This window comes from Brachycentrus maculatus, unplaced genomic scaffold, assembly GCF_059751285.1.
Source record: "Brachycentrus maculatus isolate JH-2025_06_01 unplaced genomic scaffold, ASM5975128v1 h1tg000059l, whole genome shotgun sequence".
NCBI lineage: Eukaryota > Metazoa > Arthropoda > Insecta > Trichoptera > Brachycentridae > Brachycentrus > Brachycentrus maculatus.
The window spans coordinates 698,211-723,049 of record NW_028280813.1 but is presented as its reverse complement, the minus strand read 5'-3'; the positions used below and the strand labels follow the sequence as shown (position 1 = coordinate 723,049).

The following is a 24,839-nucleotide window of genomic DNA, read 5'->3' as shown; positions in this document are numbered from 1 at the left end:
TTTCCGCGGCCACCAACTAATCACCGCGGTACGCCAGTGTGCCGCGGCACACACTCGGCGGGACAATGTCCTAAGAAAATGAAAGGGTGGGTGTCTGCTTAACAAAGAGCTTACTCAAATCAACCACAGATACTGCTGCAAATTCACACATGAATTGGAAAGTTACAACATTTTTAGTGTGTCCTAATAGTTGTTTACTAATCTGGATTATCTCAGGAGGCTTATGACCGTCAAGCCAATTATCCGTTTATCATGCTAACTGAAGTGCCGGATGGTAAAATTCTGTGTAGTGCACAAACGCCCTTAGTATCATGGGTAATATTATTCATATTATTTTTGACATCTCATCAAAGATGAAGAAGAATATGGAAGTCTGGGCATTTACAGGGCCGACGACCGTCATCGGCTGGTTTAAGTGATCACTTTACACACGTGTAACATTCACCAATTCTACCCATTATTGACAACCACACTACTCAAATTCTTGAAAATTTTATATATATGAACCAATTTAGAAACCTTGTTCTTGAATCACTAGAACTTCACTAGAGACATCTATTGGTGAGATGTAAAGAAGCTTTTTACTAAGCAGAAACTCTTATGTTAGTATGTGAGTAACTTTACATCTCACCAATAGATGTCTCTAGTGAAGTTCTAGTGATTCAAGAACAAGGTTTCTAAATTGGTTCATATATACAGAACTTCCAAGAATTTGAGTAGTGCGGTTGTCAATAATGGGTAGAATTGGTGAATGTTACACGTGTGTAAAGTGATCACTTAAACCAGCCTATGTCGGCTATGACACCGTCATGCTCTGGTTTATAATGATCAATTTCAAACAGTTTGAAATTATTAGAATTTCACTGGAACATCTATGAGGCGAGTGGACGCAGAGCGGTCACTCCTCCTCCCAGACCCACTGCACGACGACCGTGCTGCCCTCGGGCGTGTCCACCTTCTGCGTGAGTCCGCCGAGCCCGCCGTGCCCGGCGAGCGCGGGCTGCTCGGCGTCGGCGTGCTGGCGCAGGCGGTGCTTGAGCAGCTGGCGCGGCTCGAGGCAGGAGTAGTCGCAGCGCTCGCAGGCCAGCCGCGGGCCGGCGTGCGTGCGCTCGTGGCGGCGCAGCGCCTCCGCCGTCTTGCACGGACGGAACCCGCACGCGCCGCACACGTGCGGCTTGGCGTCCGAGTGCGTGACCGCGTGCCGCCGCAGCGTGTCGCGCTTCTTGAAGCGCATCGGGCACGCCGGGCACGGGAACGGCCGCAGGTCCGAGTGCTTGCGGAAGTGGATGCGCAGGTCGGCCGCGCGCACGCTGGCGAAGGAGCACAGGTGGCAGGCGAACGGCTTCTCCGCCGAGTGGATGAGCTTGTGCTTGTACACGTCCGTCTTGCGCTTGAAGGTCAGGCTGCAGAGATCGCAGCTATAGGGGCGTTCCTTCGAATGGGAGACTTTGTGCTTGGCGAGGTACCATTCGCTGCCAAAGGTGGCGCCGCACTCTTCGCAGGGGAAGCCTCCGGGGACGAGCAGGCGGCTTCGCTTGATGAGCGCGTCATGAGCGGTGACGCGATGGCGCGTGAGATCGCAGCGCTTGTCGAACACCTGGGAACAATACTTGCAAGTGAGTGTGCGGTCGTGATTGCGCAGATGCCTCTCCAAGGTAGCGGGGCTCTTGGTCTTGAAGTCGCAGCGCGGGCAGCGGTGCCTGTCGGGCCTGGCGTGCGTGGTCTGGTGCCCCCGCAGCCGTACGGAGCTGCGGAACCTCTTCCCGCAGACCTCGCAAGTGTACGGACGCGAATCGGAGTGCACCCTCTTGTGTAGGGCCAGGTCGCCCGCGAAGCGCGACGCGTACGGGCACTGGTCGCAGACGTACGGCTTGGCGGCGGAGTGCACGAGCTGGTGCAGGCGCAGCTGGTAGGACTTGCGGCTGGCGAAGCCGCACTCCTCGCACAGGAAGGGCTTGCCCTGGTCGTGCGTGGCCAGGTGGTGACGCAGGCAGCTGCGCTTGTACGTGGAGTAGTCGCAGTGGTCGCACATGTAGATGCCCTCCTCGCAGCGGTACTTCTTGCGGCTCCCGGACGCGACTCGGCCGTCTGAAAGCTCCGATATGTCGTCTTCCACCTCTGGCGGATCCTGAAATACAAGGGGTCATTAGACAACTGCAAGATGTTGGCAATCCTAGCTACAGGGCTTTTTGTTCCGTGCCACTTCATGATTATTATTTCATACCATACCCTTACCCTTTTGCTCCCACCCTCTCACACACCTACACACGCACACACACTCACACACACACATATGCTCACACGCGCCCACCCTCTCTTCTCTTCTTTTCTCTCTTAATGTCCAACAGTATTTACAACATTTTGAGTATGTCCAAATATGTCATTTCATTTTTTTCATTCGAGCCCTTATCCGCACCCCAATGGTGCATAGGGCACTGCATCATGTAAACGCAGTGTTATCTTGACCGTTAAAACACGAAGGGAAGGTGATCAGCCCTCCGCTTCAGGTAATATTGAATAAATATTATTATGAAAAAATCATTTAAATTTATTAGACCCCCTCTGGGAATCGAGCCCGGGACCTCCAGAACGGTAGTTGAGCGCGCTGACCATTACACTACGGAGGCGGACAAAAAATGCACTTGTTCACAAATCAGGATTATCTCCAACTAACCCGTAAGCTGCGGATCGTATCTATTGTCGTTTTTTATAAAAATACCGTTGACTGCGGATCGCATGCATAGCCATTTTTCAACTTTACGTACTTATATCAACACCTATGGATAATTTTTTGCACTTAAATTTGATTCGAGGCATGGATGAATTAGTTCCCTTTGATCTATAATAAAACCCTTATCCGCACCCAAATGGTGCATAGGGCACCGCGTCATATAAACGCAGTGTTATCTTGATCGTTAACACACGAAGGAAAGGTGATCAGCCCTCCGCTTCAGGTACCAGTCCATGGTAATATTGAATAAATATTACAGTGAAAAAATCACTTATATTTACTTTACCCCCCTTGGGAATCGAACCCGGGACCTCCAGAACGGTAGCCGAGCGTGCTGACCATTACACTACGGAGGCAGACCGTAAATACACTATAAAAAAATAATAAGTAAAGTGAATTGTGTACTGTGAACATCTATGATGGATTTCCGAAAGTTTCACTACAAAAAATAGGCAAAAATATGTTTTTGTCAAAAATATTGTAATGCAAAACAATCCAGCACGGGACGGAATGTTCGACACTCGAAATCGAGCAGCTTAGAGGTTCAAGGAGCTAGTTTACATATTCATAATCTCATCAAAGCTGAAGATAGGTCACCTCGGCGGCGTTGTCGGCCGCCTGCACGACGAGGATGATATCTCCGTCCTCGCAGATCAGCTCCGCCTCCTGCTTGATGCTCCGCACCAGGCTCTGCTCCTCGCTGCCGCTCCTGCAGGTCGAAATCCAGTATTAGTATGCGGGGTCCAAATCAAGATGACCAATTTCTCGAGGACATTGAAGCTTTTCAAACATTTTCACAACGCCACCTGAATTCTCATTTACAGACCGTCGGAGAGAGCGGGTTGAGATTACGATCATTGAAGGTTAAATAAGCGTCACACGTATATATTTTGTTTATTATTTTTTGACATTTCATCACAGATGAAGAAGAATATCTTTCGACTTTGTACCCAAAGCTATATATATATATATATATATATATATATATATATATATATATATATATATATATATATATTTATATTTATATATATATAACGTGGTAATATTTTTCTTTGTAAATTGGGTGTAAATAATATGTAAAGTGGGTGTATGATAATAAAATAAACAATGTGTTGCTTTGTAATTAAAGTTTATTCTTAATTAATCTTTACAATATTTTTCTATCTATCTATCTGATTCTGACAGTTCACAATATTATATTTTTTCTATCTGATGTCTTTTGTTTTATTCAGTGCGACGCATGCGACATCTGGTGGTAGATCTGTTTTACTATTGGTAGGTACTATTTGTAAGTACTTAATAAAATGTATAGGTAGGTACCTAGGTATTTTATTACATACATATATATATTTTTTATTCCTTACTAAAGCTAGTTAAAATATTTTGAGTGTGTCTGAAATGCTCTGCTCCTCGCTACCGCTCCTGCAGGTCAAAATCCAATAAAGCTAGCTGAATCTTTTATTAGTATGTGAGGTCCGAATCCTGGATTATAATCACACACATGGGAAACGCCAGAAAATATCAATTTTCATTTATATTATTTTAGCGTATTATTTGACCAGATAATTTATTTACAACATTTTGAGTGCATCCAAATACTTTTTGACCGATTGACTGACGATTTTTGATTTATGACGTTCTTGAAAGGAGTGAGCGATATGTGTCTTCTTTCTGGCTCCATACCAACTTATCCTCTTTGCAGACTGTTGGGGTAACTGTGCATAATTTTGAAACCCCGTTAAAATATATTAATCAACTCGTGACACAGTTCATGTGAGTTCACTACCACCATCTATGTTGGAATAGGAAAAGCTTTTATTAAGCAAATACCGTTCATATTTGTATGTAAGATCCAAAAGTTGGATTAAATTCAATCCTACGACGGTCGTAAGCCCTGTAAATGCCCAGACTTCCATATTCTTCCTTATCCGTGTTGAGATGTCAAGAATGTGATAAATAACTAAATGGAGATAATCCACTGACAACCGTCATAGGCGGGTTTAAGTGATCGCTTTACACACGTGTAACATTCACCGATTCTACCCATTGTTGGCAACCACACTACTCAAATCCTTGGAAGTTTTGTATATATGAACCAATTTAGAAACCTTGTTCTTGAATCACTAGAACTTCACTGGAGACATCTATTGGTGAGATGTAAAGAAGCTTTTTATTAAGCAGAAACTCTTATAGTATGTGAGGTCCAAATACTGGATTATAATCACACACATGAGAAACGCCAGAAAATAATAATAAATAGTTAATTCTTGGAAGTTCCATGAACCAATCTAGAAACATTGTTCTTGAATCACTAGAGACATCTGTTGGTGAGATGAAAAGAAGCTTTTTACTAAAAAATTAAAAGCCCAGAATTCCAAATTCTTTTTCATCTTTGATGAGATGTCAAAAAATATTATAAAAATAACTCCTATGATTGGAGATAATTCAGGTTTGTGAACAAGTATTTGGACACACTCAAAATGTTGTAGGTCATATTAGTCGTTGATTTGGGACCAACATTTTGTGGAACAACGATGATGGATTTAAATATCGCTCACTCCTTTCAAGAACGTCATAAATCAAAAAACTTGATTTTTCAGGAAAACGTTTTTAAAGTTTAAAAATATAATACAATGTATTAAAAATAAATATCAAGCCACTTTTTACTGTGCAACAGATCTTTTTAGGTAAAACCTGTATATTCAACCTTACTGGTATATTCAGGTGTTTAATTTCAATAAAATAATCATGTCGTTCCGCAAAGTTAATGCCGAATCAATAAATAATATGAAACCTGAAGGTTTTTTCTCCATTTGAAAAATATTTAGTATATTTAAAAAATTAATTTAACAATACCATTTCTTCAAAATGCAAAAACAACACTTTCCGCCCTGTAGCGGGTAAATATTAATTAAAAAAATACGCCGCTTTTGCTGGGATATAGTACATTTTTTGGGCATTCCGAAAACATGCACAACAGAAAATTGACGATTTTTGATTTATGACGTTCTTGAAAGGAGTGAGCGATATATAAAATAAAACACTTATTTTTTAACCACTTAAGTATTATATTTTGTAACGATTAGTTACAGAAACTACGGACGCTTTATCTATAGCAAGGGTAGCCAACCCGCGGCCCGCCGGGTGTCTACTTGCGGCCCGAGGAGCAAATCACACATTTTTTCCTTCAGTGTACACAAAACCACCAAAAGAACATTCCATCATGCTTAGTTCGTATCATATCCCATATATGGGAGTATTTCACTTTCCTGGCAATTTCAAGACCCATAATGGCGTCAAGTAGTAAAGACGTTGGCCTGAAGAAGAGAAGAGTAACAGGAGAACTGACAAGCTTTTAACCGAATCCACGCAGCTCGCATAACCGTATGTGTTTTAACAAAACATGCCCCATACGCGGCTGACATAAGCGTTTGTGTTTTTACATTGCTCCAAGTTTCCAACCTCATTTCAACTTGGAGGGATTTTTTCATGGTGCGGAACTTTGGATGAAATAATTTGTCAATCCTTGGCCTTATGACATCTGTTGAAATATCTGACTAATAATTTGTAACATCACAAGGATAAATAAAAGAACAGATCCCTGATTTTTCTTGCGGTCGGTAATTAGTCCGTGCCATAATCATGCCCTATATCTGTCTCACTCTCGACGCTACGCATCTCCAGTGGGTAAGAGTGACACACGATGCGCGCTTTGATTTATTTATGTTACGATCTAATTTGTTTATATTACGACATATTTCAAGAATAATGTGACACACGTGTATTATAGAGTACCAAAAAGGTACAATGAATCCCATTGAACGTTTTTGTTTAGGAAAATAAATCGTTTCTTAACTAAATACATGATAAAAGTAATCATTTAAAAAACGGTGAAATACCGCCGCGCACGGGCGTCTCTCAGGAACAAAGTTAACGCGGTTAAAAGGTTAAGACAGATGGACTATGAACTATTTTTTCATGGAATTTTAAACAAAGCCAACATGCCTGATATGCAATGATTCCGTTTCTATCTTGAGAGAGTAAACATCAAACGGCATTACGGGGCTAAACATGCAAATAAAATAAAATGAAATATAAATCTTGTTTGCTTTGAATAATAAAATCAATTTTGTTCTACGCCCCGGTAGGATATCTCATCTAAAATCTGTCCCGGCTACAGAAAATGTTGGCCACCCATGATCTGTAGGTTTTAATATAAATTAAAATATTGATAAGAATCGATACATAGTGACATTTTCAAAACTGCAAAATTCAAATTCAAGCAAAGTGACTGCCGAACCAATCCACAATTATTTGGCATATGAAAATTGAAGTCATCTTCTCGATCGGTCAGTGGCCGGAGTTCATCACTTCAACATCGGAAGTCTCCGAGTATTTCTGCAACGCCTCTCTGTACGAGTAATACAGCGGATGGTTGGACGCGTCGTCTTTCACACACATGCCGACTTTGTTGTTCATGACGAGGCACACGGGCTTCTTGCCCTCGAAGTACTGGGACCTCTCGTAGGCGACCTTCCTCTTCCGCAGCACAGCCAGGACCTGCTCCAGGCACGCGCAGACCCACGGGTTCTTGTGCAGGCGGAGCACCTTCAGCTGCCGCGGGATCTTCATAGCGATGCCCGTTCCCAGGTTCGTCAGTCGATTCCCGGAGATGTCCAGGTACCTCAGCGCCGGGAGGCTCAGCACGGGGAGGAAGGCGATCTTGTTGTTGGACACGTCCAGCGTCGCCAGCTCGCGCAGGCTCGAGGCCGGAGTCAAGTCTGTCAACACGTTCCAGGACATGTTTAGATACGCGAGTCTGGACTGCGCCGCGAACGTGTCTTCCAGCAGTTGCGAAATCATGTTTTTCGACACGTCCAACGTCCGCAGCTGCGTCAGATCATTGAGATGTTTATCGGGAATCGCCGTCAGGCCGTTGCCGCGCAGATGCAGCTCCGTCAGCGCTTTGTTCGCGTTGAATATCCCGGAAGGCATGTCGTTGAATTTCGACGACGAGAGGTCGATCGCGCTTATTTGCAGCGTCAGGTCGAAAATCCCCAGAGCCAGCGAGCTCATGTCGTTCCCGGACAGGTCGATCTCGTGGAGACTCCGCGCTTTATCGAAAATACCGAGCGGCAAGCCTCGAAGCGCGTTGTTCTCCAAGTAGAGCGACCGCAGATACACGACGGGATCGAAAATTCCCAGCAGCAGCTCGGGAATCTTGTTGTTGGACAGGTCCAGGTCGGTCAGAGACTGCATTTGATCAAATATCCCGAGCGGGAGCTCGTTGATGAAGTTGTGGGACAAGTTGAAGGTCTTGACGCTGTTCAGGTTCCCGAGGACACCGAGCGGCACGGCCTCCAAGCTGTTGAAGGACATGTCCAGCGTCTGCAGGTTGGGCAGGCCTTCGAAGGCCTGCTCTTGGATTTCGGATATCTTGCAGTTAGCGAGCGATATGTACTCGAGTTCCGCGTCATCGGACACGATCCCTCGCTGCAGGACGTTGGCGTCATTGCCCGAAGTGCATCCGAGGTAAGAAAGCGCCTTATCGCACGTTATTTGCGCCTCACACAAACCAACAACCAGTAACAACGCTAAAACTATCATTTTTAATGAAATATTTCAAAACCAACTCCTGAAAATTGGTTTATTTCAGCTATTTTCACCAGACACTGTATCCGCCTTATTAGTCTTTGACGGATTGTGAATTCTGATATTATATAACGTTTGTTTTTTTTTTAATCAGTGAGTTTATTTTAAAAGAAAAAGTATTTTTAATTGCGTGTTTTTAAAGATAACAGTCAGTCCGGCGTCTCCAAGTTACGCTGAGTATAATGATATATTAAATATTGACAAATCTAAGTGATTTTTCACTGTAATATTTATTCAATATTACCCTGGACTGGTACCTGAAGCGGTGGGCTGATCACCTTGCCTTCTTGTAAGTAACGATCAAGATAACATTGCATTAATACGATGCAGTGCCCTATGCACCATTAGGTACAGATAAGGGTTATATACATATATATATATATATATATATATATATATATATATATATATATATATAAAAACTAACTAACTAACTAACCATCACGCCGCTTTCCGCAGGGGTAGGCAGAGAGAATCGATTGCCACACCACTCTGTTTTTGCAATCATTCTTCGCCTCTTCCACGTTCGTGCATCTCCTCATACATACCCGCCGATTGTTTCGACTCCTAACCTGACTACTTTAAAGTATTTGGCATACCTGATTGTACCAAGTTTTTCTCGGTCTTCCTCTGTTTCTTTTCCCAACTACATTCGCCTCATAAATTGTCTTTACCAGTAAAATAAATACAAGTGATTTTTTCACTGTAATATTTATTCAATATTACCCTGGACTGGTACCTGAAGCGGAGGGCTGATCACCTTTCCTTCATGTGTAAAACGATCGAGATAACACTGCGTTTATATGACGCAGTTCCCTATGCACCATTGGGGTGCGGATAAGGGTTTTAATATTATTATTATATATATATATATATATATATATATATATATATATATATATATATATATATATATATATATATATATATATAATTATATTTTTTTTATAAAAAAGACTTAAAAAGGGGAATCCTAAAAAATAATAAATAAAAACACTGTTGTTTTGATTACAATTGGTTAGGTCACTATCGACCTTCTATCAAGAACATATTTCAATGACCCTTGACATCAGTTTCCCCAGAGCCTCTCAACATTTCACAGTTTCAGCGCCTTCGAAACTGTCGAGGCGCTATTTCAATTTCAATTTATTTGTTTCAAAATGTGTGTCCAAATACTTGTTCACAAAATCTGGATTATCTCCATGGTAATGGTATTTTCTGGCGTTTCTCATGTGTGCGATTATAATCCAGGATTCGGACCTCACATACTAATATAAGAGTTTCTGCTTAGTTAAAAGCTTCTTTACGTCTCACCAATAGATGTCTCTAGCGAAGTTCTAGTGATTCAAGAACAAGGTTTCTAAATTGGTTCATATATATATATAGAACTTCCGAGAATTTGAGTAGTATGGTTGTCAATAATGGGTAGAATTGGTGAATGTTACACATGTGTAAAGACGGTCGTCAGCCCCGTAAATACCCAGACTTCCATACTCTTCTTCATCTTTGATGAGATGTCAAAAAATAATATTTATTTTCAATTAACATATACATTACAAACTAAAAAATTTGAAGCGTATACATTGAAATCCAACATATCGTAGTCATACAGGAGAAAGTGACCATGTGTATTTACATACAATTACAAAAGTGTGATCATTGACCATTTGATATCTTACTAGCTTAATATTGCCCTGAAAAACATCCCAAGGGATTTTAAACTCGGAAGTATAATATATTGACTTGGTAAAAATGACTAACTGCATTGATGTTTATTTTGTTGCCAAGCAAAAGTGACTTAAATGGCCCCCCCGAACATTTTACCTTTTGTTAGTTGGTCACTTTCTCCTGTACTACTACGATATGCAAGAATTCTTGCTAAAGGTGTAGAAGAATCCCGCTTCGGAAAACTCCTTAAGACACATGGAACAGATCAATGTCCAATGAGATATTGTACAACATAGCGGTAGCTCTTCTAGTTATGCACCATTGGGGTGCGGATAAGGGTTTGATGAAGGAAGAAGATGAGATAAAAATAAGATTGGATCTTCCTCGAAAGGCATCTGGAGGTAGACCAAAGAATTCACGGATGCTGCAGAGGGATGACATGATCCCAAGGCATGGCCTAGGTGACGCTGTATATGACAGAAGGACCTACAGCCTGAGGACGAGGAGATCTGACCCCACATGATACATGATTCCAATTCTCCTCTATGGCTCCGAATGCTGGACGATGTACAACACCTACTCTAGGCAACTAGAAACTGCTGAAATGCGAATGCTTACATGGTCAGCTGAAGTGTCCCTTGGAGACCAGATAAACAGTTGACGCATTCGTGGAAGCCTGGCTGTAACAGGCATCAATAGTAAGGTAGGGGAAAGGCAATTGGAGGTGGTATGGGCACATAGGGCGCAGAGAACCTGATCATATTGTGAACCAGGCAATCGCCATAGAAAGGCATCTAAAGGAAGACCAAAGAATTCATGGATGCTGCAGAGAGATGACATGATCCCAAGGCATGGCCTAGGTGACGCTGTATATGACAGAAGGACCTACAGCCTGAGGACGAGGAGAGCTGACCCCAACAGTCTACAAGGACGATAAGCTGGGATGGAGCCAGGAAGAAGAAGATGAACATCTAGGCATTTACAGGTCTTATGTTTTTTTTTTTTACGACGTGAAAGTTTGACAATCTGTGGTTTGCTGAGATTAGTTTGAGGGTTAAGTGGACGTCATCGGTATATCCCAACTGGTTCTCAACCTGTGCAGACATCACAATATTTTAAAATTATTTTTGAACATCTCAACATAGATGAAGAAGAATACGGAAGTCTGGGCACTTACGGGTTTGGACATGTGGAACGAATGAGTGAGGAAAGAATGGGAAAACCAATTTGTGGGGTGAATGTGGTTGGCAATAGATGCAGAGGAAGACCGAGAAAAACTAGGCACGATCAGGTATATAAAATATTTGAAAGTGGTCAGGTTAGAAGTCGAAATAATCGGCGGGTATGTATGAGGAGATTCATGAACGTGGAAGAGGCGAAGAATGTTTGCAAGGACAGAGTGGTGTGGCGCTTTATTCTCTCTGCCTACCCCTGCGGATTAAACACTATTCAAACTATTTAACTTTGTAATTTTCCATTTTATAATTAAAATGTAACTTTGTTTTAAAATTACTATAAGTATATTATATTTCTAATTAAAATTTTACTTAGTAAATACCACTATTTCTTAAAATCTACCATGACACGTGATTCGATGCATTCCGCATACAGTGTTTGAAAATGATGCGGAATGCATGGAAACACGTGTAACAGTAGATTTTAAGAAATTATAATATTTACTATGTAAAATTTTAATTAAAAATGGATAGGTTTCACCACAAAGTGACTGCCGAATCAATTAATGAAAATATATTGTACTATTATTATTTAATATAATAAAATAATAAAACCCTTATCCGCACCCCAATGGTGCATAGGGCACTGTGCCATATTAACGCAGTGTTATCTCGATCGTTTACACATGAAGGAAAGGTGATCAGCTCTCCGCTTCAGGTACCAGACCATGGTAATATTGAATAAATATGACAGTGGAAAAATCACTCATATTTATTTTACCCCCCTTGGGAATCGAACCCGGGACGTCCAGAACGGTATCCGAGCGTGCTGACCATTACACTACGGAGGCGGACAAAATTATTATTTAAATCTTTAATTTAGTTAGTCAGTTAGACCCCGCTAAGTGGCATTTCAGGTGACGTCGTGAAAAAGTTTGAGAAACTCTGAAAATCGAGTGATCGAGAAACTGGTTATCTTTAAAAACTACAGAAACAGGTTTCGATGAGTGGTCTGCTTAACAGCCATACATTATTTTATTAAGCTTAATAAAGTTACGAAAAAAAACGCGAGTTACATACGGAACTATGGTCAGTACAATCCGTCAGTTTAAAGAATAATACGGGAGTCTGGGAAAAACAGGTGAAATAAACTAAATTTCAAGAGCTGGTTTTGAAATACGGTATTCAAAATGATAGTGTTAGCGTTGTTGCTGGTTTTCGGTTTGTGTGAGGCGCAAATAACGTGCGATAAGGCGCTTTCTTACCTCGGATGCACTTCGGGCAATGACGCCAACGTCCTGCAGCGAGGGATCGTGTCCGATGACGCGGAAATCGAGTACATATCGCTCGCGAACTGCAAGATATCCGAAATACAAGAGCAGGCCTTCGAAGGCCTGCCCAACCTACAGACGCTGGACATGTCCTTCAACAGCTTGGAGGCCGTACCGCTCGGAGTCCTCGAGAACCTGAACAGCGTCAAGACCTTCAATCTGTCCTATAACTCCATCAACGAGCTCCCGCTTGGGATATTTGATCAAATGCAGTCTCTGACCGACCTGGACCTGTCCAACAACAAGATTCCCGAGCTGCTGCTGGGAATTTTCGATCCGGTCGTGTATCTGCGGTCGCTCTACTTGGAGAACAACGCGCTTCAAGGCTTGCCGCTCGGGATTTTCGATAAAGCGCGGAGCCTCTACGAGATCGACCTGTCCGGGAACGACATGAGCTCGCTGGCTCTGGGGATTTTCGACTCGACGCCGCAAATAAGCGTTATAGACCTCTCGTCGACGAAATTCAACGACATGCCTTCCGGGATATTCGACGCGAACAAAGCGCTGACGGAGCTGCATCTGCACGGCAACGACCTGACGGCGATTCCAGATAAACATCTCAATGATCTGACGCAGCTGCGGACGTTGGACGTGTCGAAGAACATGATTTCGCAACTGCTGGAAGACACGTTCGCGGCGCAGTCCAGACTGACGTATCTAAACATGTCCTGGAACGTGTTGATAGACTTGACTCCGGCCTCGAGGCTGCGCGAGCTGGCGACGCTGGACGTGTCCAACAACAAGATCACCTTCCTCCCCGTACTGAGCCTCCCGGCGCTGAGGTATCTGGACATCTCCGGGAATCGTCTGACGAACTTCGGGACCAGCATCGGGATGAACATCCCGCGGCAGCTGAAGGTGCTCCGCCTGCACAAGAACCCGTGGGTCTGCGCGTGCCTGGAGCAGGTCCTGACGGTGCTGCGGAAGAGGAAGGTCGCCTACGAGACGTCGGTGTACTTCGAGGGCAAGAAGCCCGTGTGCCTCATCGCCAAAAACAAGATAGCCAGATGCGTGAAGGACGGCACGGTAGACCAGCAGCTGTACGCCACGTACAAGGAGGCTTTGAAAAAATACCCGGGTCCTTGAAATATTCACTTCCGACCGTTTCGCAAAACCGATTGCAAATTTCACCAAAAGACGACTTTCGTAAAAACTTACATACAAATAGAATTTTAATACTGCAAATGTCACATTTTTAATTAAAATTTTGCATATGAAAATATCACTTTTTTTTGTATATATCGCTCACTCCTTTCAAGAACGTCATAAATCAAAAAACTTGATTCTTCAGGAGAACGTTTTTAAAGTTTAAAAATATAATACAATGTTTTAAAAATAAATATCAAGCCACTTATTGAACTTTTTACTGTGCAACAGATTTTTTAGGAAAACCTGAATGTTTTTTCTCCATTTGAAAAATATTCAGTATATTTAAAAAAATAATTAAACAATACCTTTTCTTCAAAATGCAAAAACAACACTTTCTGGCCTGTAGGGGGTAAATATTAAGTTAAAAATATGCCGCTTTTGCTGGGATATAGCACGTTTTCTGGGCATTCCGAAAACATGCACAACTGAAAATTGAAGTTTTTTGATTTATGACGTTCTTGAAAGGAGTGAGCGATATATAATATATATATATATATATATATATATATATATATATATATATATATATATATATATATATATATATATATATATATATATATATATATATATATATATATATATATATATATATATATATATATATATATATATATATATATATATATATATATATATATATATATATATATATATATATATATATATATATATATATATATATATATATATATACAAATTTATATTTACACAAATATTCTAATTTTTATACTATTTCTGTGAGCCTAAGCAGCTCATTATTAGAAATAGGTATCAAATTGTGGTAGAGTGGGTTCCAACCGAGAAACTCTGGATTAAGAGTCCGCGACACTAACCACAGGACCACATATTACAAGCATTGTTAGCTTTGCAGTGTGGTAATATTAATTTCAATTCCTTTATTTACTCAATGATAATTAATATATACATCACAAACTAACATTTAAGGCGTATACATTAAAAACATAAATTAGAAGGATGAAAGTAGACTGAATGCAGTCGAAATGCGATCTCTCAGAAGAATGTGCGACAAAACCATGTATGATAGATGTGCAAATAGTGAAATAAGGAAGGAATGCAAAGCTGTGACAAACATTATCCATAAAATTAAGAAAGGTGTGTTGAGATGGTTTGGACATGTAGAACGAATGTGCGAGGAAAGAACGGTAAAACAAATTTATGAGGCGAATGTTAGCGGGAAAAGAAGCAGAGGAAGACCGAGAAAAACGTGGCACGATCAGGTATGCCAAATACTTGAAAGTGGTCAGGTTAGGAGTCGTAACAATCGGCGGGTATGTATGAGGAGATGCATGAACGTGGAAGAGGCGAAGAATGTTTGCAAGGACAGAGTGGTGTGGCGCTCTATTCTCTCTGCCTATCCCTGCGGAGAAGCGGCGTGATGGTTAGTTAGTTAGTTAGTTAACTTAAATTAAAAAGTAAGAAGACTCTTGTTAGAGACGTAGAAGAATCCCTTATGGGAATACCCCCTCAGGCACATGGAACAGGTATTGTTCAGCACATCTTCCTACAGGCATAACCATCGGCAGGTTGGTCCTGTGTATAGGAATGGGAAACTATCTATGCCCACGCTGTCCTTAGCTAACTATCGGGAACATACAGACCGATGCTCCGGATAGTTTCAGGATTATCCATCATACCGCGCAACAATGGATAGAAACGCCTCATCAAATACACATTCCTTCTACATAATATAGCACTCTCCTTATCATTCATCCTTGACTTTGTGTAATACCGTAATATGAAATCATACCTTTCAAGTGGTATTACACAACGTATCGGCTGTCCAAACTCAAAACACAGTAAGGGACATTTTTTTGTAGTACATTTTTTTTGCATTTTTGGACTAAGTACATTCTACTTATTATTTTTTAACATCTCATCAAAGATGAAGAAGAATATGGAAGTCTGGGCATTTACGGGGCTGACGACCATCATAGGCTGATTTAAGTGATCACTTTACACATGTGCAACATTCACCAATTCCACCCATTATTAAATTACCCAACCACACTACTTAAATTCTCAAAAGTTCTATATATATGAACCAATTTAGAAACCTTGTTCTTGAATCACTAGAACTTCACTAGAGACATCTATTGGTGAGATGTAAAGAAGCTTTTTACTAAGCAGAAACTCTTATATTAGTATGTGAAGTCCGAATCCTGGATTATAATCACACACATGAGAAACGCCAGAAAATACCATTTTCATTTTTATTATTAAGCTTATAATAAACCAGCCTATGACGGTCGTCAGCCCTGTAAATGCCCAGACTTCCATATTCTTCTTCATCTTTGATGAGATGTTAAAAAATGAGAAGCGGCGTCATGGTTAGTTAGTTAGTTAGTTAGTCTGCAGTTACTATAAATAAGTTAGTACTACTACTACAACTACTACTGCCATCACGCTGCTTTTCCCGCAGGTGTAGGCAGAAAGGATGGAATGCCACGCTCTTCTGTCCTGACATACACTCCTCGCCTCCTTCACATCCACACACTATTTATTCATTTATTGAACGGTTAAAGCCTATTTAGTACTGACTTGTTAGCGGCGAAGTCCGGGCCGTCGAAGTCCGGAAGGGGGTAGATGCTGGAGTCGTGGATCCGCATGTGCCGGATCAGGTCTTCCACGGAGAGGAAGCTCTCGTAGCAGAGGTCGCAGCGGGTCAGGATCTGCCTCACCTCCTCTGCGTCAGACCTGGAACCCAATTGCCAAATGTCTTCAATTCATATTTGAAGCGCTAACTTTGTGATTTTACATTTTATAATTAAAATGTAACTTTGTTTTAAAATCACTATAAATATTTTATTATAATAAATATTTAGAAGTGATTGTAAAACAAAGTTATATTTTAATTATGGATATATGGCACCGAGAACATTGAGTTTTGAGCTCCTCACACTGGCACAGTGATGTGAATATAGTGTCGCGGTTCCCGCACACTCTTTACGCGCATATAGCCAGAGAACATTGAGCTTTGAGCTCCTCACGCTGGCACAGTGCGAGTATGCAAGAGTGAGATGTGAATATAGTGTCGCGGTTCCCGCACACTCTTTACGCGCATATAGCCAGAGAACATTGAGCTTTGTGCTCCTCACGCTGGCACAGTGCGAGTATGCAAGAGTGATATGTGAATATACTGTCGCGGTTCCCGCACACTCTTTACGCGCATATAGCCAGAGAACATTGAGCTTTGTGCTCCTCACGCTGGCACAGTGCGAGTATGCAAGAGTGATATGTGAATATACTGTCGCGGTTCCCGCACACTCTTTACGCGCATATAGCCAGAGAACATTGAGCTTTGAGCTCCTCACGCTGGCACAGTGCGAGTATGCAAGAGTGAGATGTGAATATAGTGTCGCGGTTCCCGCACACTCTTTACGCGCATATAGCCAGAGAACATTGAGCTTTGTGCTCCTCACGCTGGCACAGTGCGAGTATGCAAGAGTGATATGTGAATATACTGTCGCGGTTCCCGCACACTCTTTACGCGCATATAGCCAGAGAACATTGAGCTTTGTGCTCCTCACGCTGGCACAGTGCGAGTATGCAAGAGTGATATGTGAATATACTGTCGCGGTTCCCGCACACTCTTTACGCGCATATAGCCAGAGAACATTGAGCTTTGAGCTCCTCACGCTGGCACAGTGCGAGTATGCAAGAGTGAGATGTGAATATAGTGTCGCGGTTCCCGCACACTCTTCACGCGCTGTTCATATATAAAATACCTCCGATGTACCCGATAAATTGTGATCATTATTAATATTATTTGTTTAAATGAATGCGTAAATATGTTATGGAGGAATACCTAAAATCTTAGCCTTGTATTTACTGTATTTATAGAGATATTATAGTTATTAGAAGCAATGTGTACAAGGTACACAACACCGCGAAGGGAGGGTTAAAAGTGCTAATATAAACTGCAAATCAAACAAAAAATCAAAAAGATGATAAAAAAAAAGTTAGCAAATATGTACTATATGGGTTATAACCTTTTAACCGCGTCAACTTTGTTCCTGAGAGACACCCGTGCGCGGCGGTATTTTGCCGTTTTTTAAATGATTACTTTTATCATGTATTTAATTAAGAAACGATTTATTTTCCTAAACAAAAACGTTCAATGGGATTCATTGTGCCTTTTCGGTACTCTATAATACACGTGTGTCACATTATTCTTGAAATATATCGTAATATAAACAAATTAGATCGTAACATAAATAAATCAAAGCGCGCATCGTGTGTCACTCTTACCCACTGGCGATGCGTAGCGTCGAGAGTGAGACAGATATAGGGCATGATTATGGCGCGGACTAATTACCGACCGCGAGAAAAATCAGGGATCTGTTCTTTTATTTATCCTTGTGATGTTACAAATTATTAGTCAGATATTTCAACAGATGTCATAAGGCCAAGGATTGACATATTATTTTATCCAAAGTTCCACACCATGAAAAAATTCCTCTAAGTTGAACTGAGGTTGGAAACTTGGAGCAATGTAAAAACACAAACGCTTATGTCAGCCGCGTATGGAGCATGTTTTGTTAAAACACATACGGTTATGCGAGCCGCGTGGATCCGGTTAAAAGAAGAAGGTACTTAGATCTGTTTTTTTCAAAAAATAATTTAAGCAAAATGGAAACAAACTTAGGTAATTAATGTCTGACATATAGTCGTTCTTCATAAAATCCTAATAATAATAAAATATACTCACTGATGTTCCCGTTTGTGTAATTTTGATGGTGACACTTTATTCGCATCCAATGCTGACTCTTTTCTGTAAAAAAATTATATATATATAAATATATATATATAAATATATATATATATATATATATACATATATATATATATATATATATATATATATATATATATATATATATATATATATATATATATATATATATAAATATATATATATATATATATATATATATATATATATATATATATATATATATATATATATATATATATATATATATATATATATGTATATATACTATGACTACGATATGTTTGATTTTAATGTATACGATTTTAATGTATATGTTAATTGAAAATAAATATTATTTTTTGACATCTCATCAAAGATGAAGAAGAATATGGAAGTCTTGGCATTTACGGGGCTGACGACCGTCATAGGCTGGTTTAAGTGATCACTTTACACACGTGTAACATTCACCAATTCTACCCATTGTTGGCAACCACACTACTCAAATTCTTGGAAGTTCTATATATATATGAACCAATTTAGAAGTAGTGTGGTTGTCAATAATGGGTAGAATTGGTGAATGTTACACGTGTGTAAAGTGATCACTTGAACCAGCCTATGACGGTCGCAAGCCCCGTAAATGCCCAGACTTCCATATTCTTCTTCATCTTTGATGATATGTCAAAAAATAATGTGAAAATAACTCCTGTAATTGGAGATAATCCAGATTTTGTGAACAAGTATTTGGACACACTCAAAATGTTGTAAACTTATTATTTATTACATTTATCGAGACATTCAAGTTATAACAGGCAATGTGTAATAGTTACACATCACAGCAAAGGAAGGGTTAATTAAGATTTGTGGCTTTGCTGGGAGGTGCTTTTTTATGATATCGCTAACTCCTTTCAACAACGTCATACGTCAAAAATTGACGATTTACAGTCGACACGGATTCAATGGTAGATTCTAACTAACTAACTAACCATCACGCCGCTTCCCCGCAGGGGTAGGCAGAGAGAATCGAACGCCACACCACTCTGTCCTTGCAAACATTCTTTGCCTCTTCTACATTCATGCATCTCCTCATACATACCCGACGATTATTACGACTCCTGAACCGGCCGCTTTCAAGTATTTGACATACCTGATTGTGCCAAGTTTTCCTCGGTCGTCCTCTGCTTCTTTTTCCAACTACATTCGCCTCATAAATTTGTTTAACCGTTCTTTCTTCACTCATACGCTCCACATGTCCAAACCATCTCAACACACCTTTCTTAATTTTATCGATAATGCTTATCTCAGCCTTACATTCTTTCCTTATTTCATCTTTCGAACATCTATCAAACATCGTTTTGCCACACATTCGTCTGAGGGATCGCATTTCGACTGCATTCAGTCTGCTTTCATCCTTCTTTTGCCAACTCCATGCTTCGTTTCCATACATAAGGGTTGGAACCAGAACTCCATTGTGTACTGGCAGTTTAGCTTCCGCTGATAGATTTTTATTAGATTCTCTGTGCCGAAAAACCATCCCAAAGGCGTATATAAAAGCAGAAACGGAAACAATAAATACATTTCATTCTGAGTGTTTGATAATGTCTTAATAAGAGAAAACGCGTCACATATTATGATATATCGCTCACTCCTTTCTAGAACGTCATAAATCAAAAATCGAAAATTTTCAGTTGTGCATGTTTTCGGAATGCCCAGAAAATGTACTATATCCCAGCAAAAGCAGCATATTTTTAACTTAATATTTACCCGCTACAGGGCAGAAAGTGTTGCTTTTGCATTTTGTAGAAAAGGTATTGTTTAATTATTTTTTAAATATACTAAATATTTTTCAAATGGAGAAAAAACATTCAGGTTTTACCTTAAAAGATCTGTTGCACAGTATAAAGTTCAATAAGTATCTTGATATTTATTTTTGATACATTTTATTATATTTTTAAACTTTAAAAACGATCTCCTGAAAAATCAAGTTTTTTTTATTATGACGTCGTTGAAAGGAGTGAGCGACATATCGCCGGGAGGGCAAGGTTAAGTGTGATTTGTGTGCTTTGCTGGAAGGTGCTTTCTTGTGTTATGTGAGAGTAATTCTCAAATGCACAAAGGTTGGCGTACTTGATTTTGACTCTTGGTCGCCGTGACTCTTCATCAGCCATCTCCTCGTGCTCCGCAGCCACTGGATCATTCTCCGAGTCAACGTCAGACAGGACATTCTGTTTTTCGGCTGCGGGATCGTAGATCAAAGAGAAGGAATCTATAACGGAATTTATAGTTACGTAACATCCTAAATACAAAGGAATTACAGTGGAACCTCTATCTATCGTTTTTAAAGGGGCCTATTCAAATAAGCTATGAATGCGGGATTAGGGAGTCAATACACAAGGAGATACCGTCCTCCCAGTCTGCATAACAGTTGCTAGGTTCAAATTCTAAAGGTGGGGACTGACCGGAGCATTTTGTCGTAACATAACGTCGTAACATCACTCTCTTTCTCTGTAACTCGTGCGAAATTTTGCTTGTTAAAGAAGCAACTTTTTCATTTTTTCCCTTGTTGTGCGAATAACAAACACGTTTTTTGTGCTCTACCTAAAGTAAGCAAATAGAATGCTTGCAAGCGTCTCCCGCTCTCTACTAACAGTATTGAAAAGACAGTTTTAAGCGTTTCCCGCAAACGATGTGTTGATACAATTTTCAATTCATGAATGAGATAATTCTGAACTTACGATAGAGTTGTTTGTATTTATTCTGTGTTATTTGAATTTGTTTACGAAACTCCGCGGCGCTCCGCAATTTAGTGATACATTTATCGCAGATATAGTAGACTTTTTCCTTGTCATTTCCTTTTGGGGCAAGCTGAAAATCAAAACAAAACAGTCAAAATCCAATGTACAAAGGCAAAAAGCCGCAAGTTAAAAACAGTAGTTTTGAGATAAAGGAGTTTATAGTTAACTTAAAATTATGCTTTTCACCCTTCTTCCTTTGCCTTCCTTATTATCATCAATTTGTAATTTATGTTTTTCTAAATGTTCAAGTACTATCTACCCTCTGATTGCAAACAGCTAAATATGGTATCAAACGTGTTAACCAATATCACTAGTCTGTTTTTGGTTGGTAGGAAGATATTGCTTTTTAGCAATAAGCCTGTCAATGTACTTATTTCTTTTCTGTATATAAAGTTTAAATAAATAAACATTACCTCACTAATGTGCAAAGGCAAATAGCCGCAAGTTAAAAACAGTAGTTTTGAGAGAAACGAGTTTATAGTTAACTTCAAATTATGCTTTTTGCCAACACATGTATCAAATTAATACAATTTTGCGGCTATTTGGATAATGAATATCTCGGTAAAGTAAAGAGATTGAGCAAAGTCTGTGATTGTATATGATAGAGGCCAGTTGTAAGAATGCTTTGAGCCGTGTTACGCCAAACAGCCGCTACTTAAGCTACTATGGCTAGAAGCCTTGTTTTCATATCACGAATCACGCAAAAAAAGTTCCTCCTATTACTACTACTACCACATTGCGACATTGGGTATTATCCTCGGCTCTACCCGACCGAGTTTCTCCAGGGTATGCTCGGCTACAACAGCCTAGAGACTAGAAGGAATGTGTATTTATTTGATGAGGCATTTCTATCCATTGCTGCGCGGTATGATGGATAATCCTGAAACTATCCGGAGCATCGGTCTGTATGTTCCCGATAGTTAGCTAAGGACAGCGTGGGCATAGATAGTTTCCCATTCCTATATACAGGAGCAACCTGCCGATGGTTATGCCTGTAGGAAGATATGCTGAACAATACCTGTTCCATGTGCCTGAGGGGGTATTCCCATAAGGGGTTCTTCTACATCTTTAACAAGAGTCTTCTTGCTTACTATTTAATTTAAATCTTTAATATATACTCTTTAAATGTTAGTAGCTTCAAGGGTTAAGTAAAATATTAACCGGATCCATGCGGCTCGCATAACCGTATGTGTTTTCACAAAACATTCCCCGTACGTGGCTGACATAACCGTATGTGTTTTTACTTTGCTCCAAGTTTCCAACCTCAGTTCAACTTGAAGGGATTTTTTCATGGTGTGGAACTTTGGATAAAATAATACGTCAATCCTTGGCCTTATGACATCTGTTGAAATATCTGACTAATAATTTGTAACATCACAAGGATAAATAAAAGAACAGATCCCTGATTTTTCTTGCGGTCGGTAATTAGTCCGCGCCATAATCATGCCCTATATCTGTCTCATTCTCGACGCTACGCATCGCCAGTGGGTAAGAGTGACACACGATGCGTGCTTTGATTTATTTATGTTACGATCTAATTTGTTTATATTACGATATATTTCAAGAATAATGTGACACACGTGTATTATAGGGTACCAAAAAGGCACAATGAATCCCATTGAACGTTTTTGTTTAGGAAAATAAATCGTTTCTTAACTAAATACATGATAAAAGTAATCATTTAAAAAACGGTGAAATACCGCCGCGCACGGGCGTCTCTCAGGAACAAAGTGAACGCGGTTAAAAGGTTAAATTAGCTTCCCTCATCTGAATTTTAACCAAACGGAGGGTAGATGCTTGAATCTTCTCAGTTTTAAGACCAATAAATGGACTGACTAATCACTCACTCCTTTCAACAACGTCACAAATCAAAACACTCGATTTTTCAGGCGATCGTTTTTAAAGTTTAAAAATATAATACAATATATTAAAAATAAATATCAAGCCACTTATTGAATTTTTTACTGTGCAACAGATCTTTTTAGGTAAAACCTGAAGGTTTTTTCTCCATTTGAAAAATATTTAGTATATTTAAAAATCCGCACGCCTCCGTAGTGTAATGGTCAGCACGCTCGGCTACCGTTCTGGAGGTCCCGGGTTCGATTCCCAAGGGGGGTAAAATAAATATAAGTGATTTTTTCGCTGTCATAATTATTCAATATTACCTTGGACTGGTACCTGAAGCGGAGGGCTGATCACCTTTCCTTCATGTGTAAACGATCAAGATAACACTGCGTTTATATGACGCAGTGCCCTATGCACCATTGGGGTGCGGATAAAGGTTTTATTATTATTTATTTTGTATTTAAAAAAATAATCAAACAATACCTTTTCTTCAAAATGCAAAAACAACACTTTCTGCCCTGTAGCGGGTTTAATATTAAGTTTAAAATATGCCGCTTTTGCTGGGATATAGTACATTTTCTGGGCATTCCGAAAACATGCATAACTGAAAATTTACGATTTTTGATTTATGACGTTCTTGAAAGGAGAAACACCATGACAGCAGTTAACCAAATTTCGGAGGGAAAATCTAAATTAACCTTTAAAATCATTCAAACTTACCTGTAAAGAGAAACAATATGATAACATCTCAGAATATATTTCTTGTTTCCCATAGTGGTGGTGGGTTTCGCTCAAATCCTTGAATTTTCCTTTTTTCAAGCAAGTAACACAAACACTGTATTTTTTTTTCAACTCCATATTTTGCCACGACTTTTTCTCGCATGCTTTCTGTGGCGGCATAATAAGAGTTATAAAGACTTTAAAAATATATTTAGTAAAAATATTAGTCCATTCGCGTTTTATTTCAAAAGTCAGGTGTCAAAATTTTATGTTCAAAAATATTATGTGTCAAACGTATGAAACCTAAAACTTTTACCAGCAAAATCAAACTATAAGTAAAAAGAGTAAAATCAAATCCACCACCACATTAAATTTTATTTCAATTTGTTGATTAAGTGCCATTAAACTAGGTACAAGACGTTGATTTGAAGAGATCTAAAAGCACGCCAGGTCATATATTTTTTTCAAGCCAATATAACATCTTACACAATGTAGTTAAGAGCTATTTTAGTATGGACTAAATAAACTCACACTTAAAAATTTCACAAAATGGCCGCTACGTTATACTTTTATTTTATTTGATTTATGGCTACGAGTGAGATGTTATTTAGATAGGAGTATTCATGAGTAGGTACTTCTATAAATCAAGTGTGTTTTTTTTAAAAATAAATTCCCTAACGTCCAAGTGACTGAAATCTAGTTACGGCTTATACAACCTTATTTGAACCTCACGAAGAGAAAAAAAATTTGGAAAAATGAAAAAAAAAATAGGGGTAAAATTCAGTTAAGTTATATTCTGCAACATTGTGTTACATTCATTTTAATTGACTTTTAAAACTTTACCTACCCTGGAACAGTTTCAACAGTTTTTTACTGGAACAGTTTATACCCTGGAATAGTTTCAGCCGTTACGTGAATGTTCTGTTTATGTGCACAGTAAAAAACAAATAAATGAATAAATGTAAAAACCATTTTTTATGTTTAGTTCTTGAAAAATACAGACTTCCACTACATTATCACATCACCAACACACTT

The 24,839-nt window shown here is 39.6% G+C and overlaps 3 protein-coding genes across 3 annotated transcripts; 1 reads left to right on the top strand and 2 right to left on the bottom strand.

Moving 5' to 3' along the window:
* Positions 1–764: 764 nt before the first annotated feature.
* On the bottom strand, positions 765–24,085 carry LOC148311699 (uncharacterized). The gene is made up of 7 exons (XM_088256218.1): positions 23,805–24,085; positions 21,180–21,309; positions 20,572–20,710; positions 18,442–18,504; positions 16,272–16,427; positions 3,329–3,440; positions 765–2,128 (listed from the first exon to the last, which is right to left on the bottom strand). The coding sequence occupies exons 1-7, from the start codon at positions 23,982–23,984 to the stop codon at positions 899–901; spliced, it is 2,010 nt and encodes a 669-aa protein (XP_088112344.1). The 5' UTR covers positions 23,985–24,085; the 3' UTR covers positions 765–898.
* Positions 6,942–8,433, bottom strand: LOC148311701 (uncharacterized). The gene has a single exon (XM_088256235.1). The coding sequence runs from the start codon at positions 8,339–8,341 to the stop codon at positions 7,085–7,087; it is 1,257 nt and encodes a 418-aa protein (XP_088112361.1). The 5' UTR covers positions 8,342–8,433; the 3' UTR covers positions 6,942–7,084.
* Positions 12,175–13,785, top strand: LOC148311700 (uncharacterized). The gene has a single exon (XM_088256237.1). The coding sequence runs from the start codon at positions 12,420–12,422 to the stop codon at positions 13,644–13,646; it is 1,227 nt and encodes a 408-aa protein (XP_088112363.1). The 5' UTR covers positions 12,175–12,419; the 3' UTR covers positions 13,647–13,785.
* Positions 24,086–24,839: the final 754 nt, after the last annotated feature.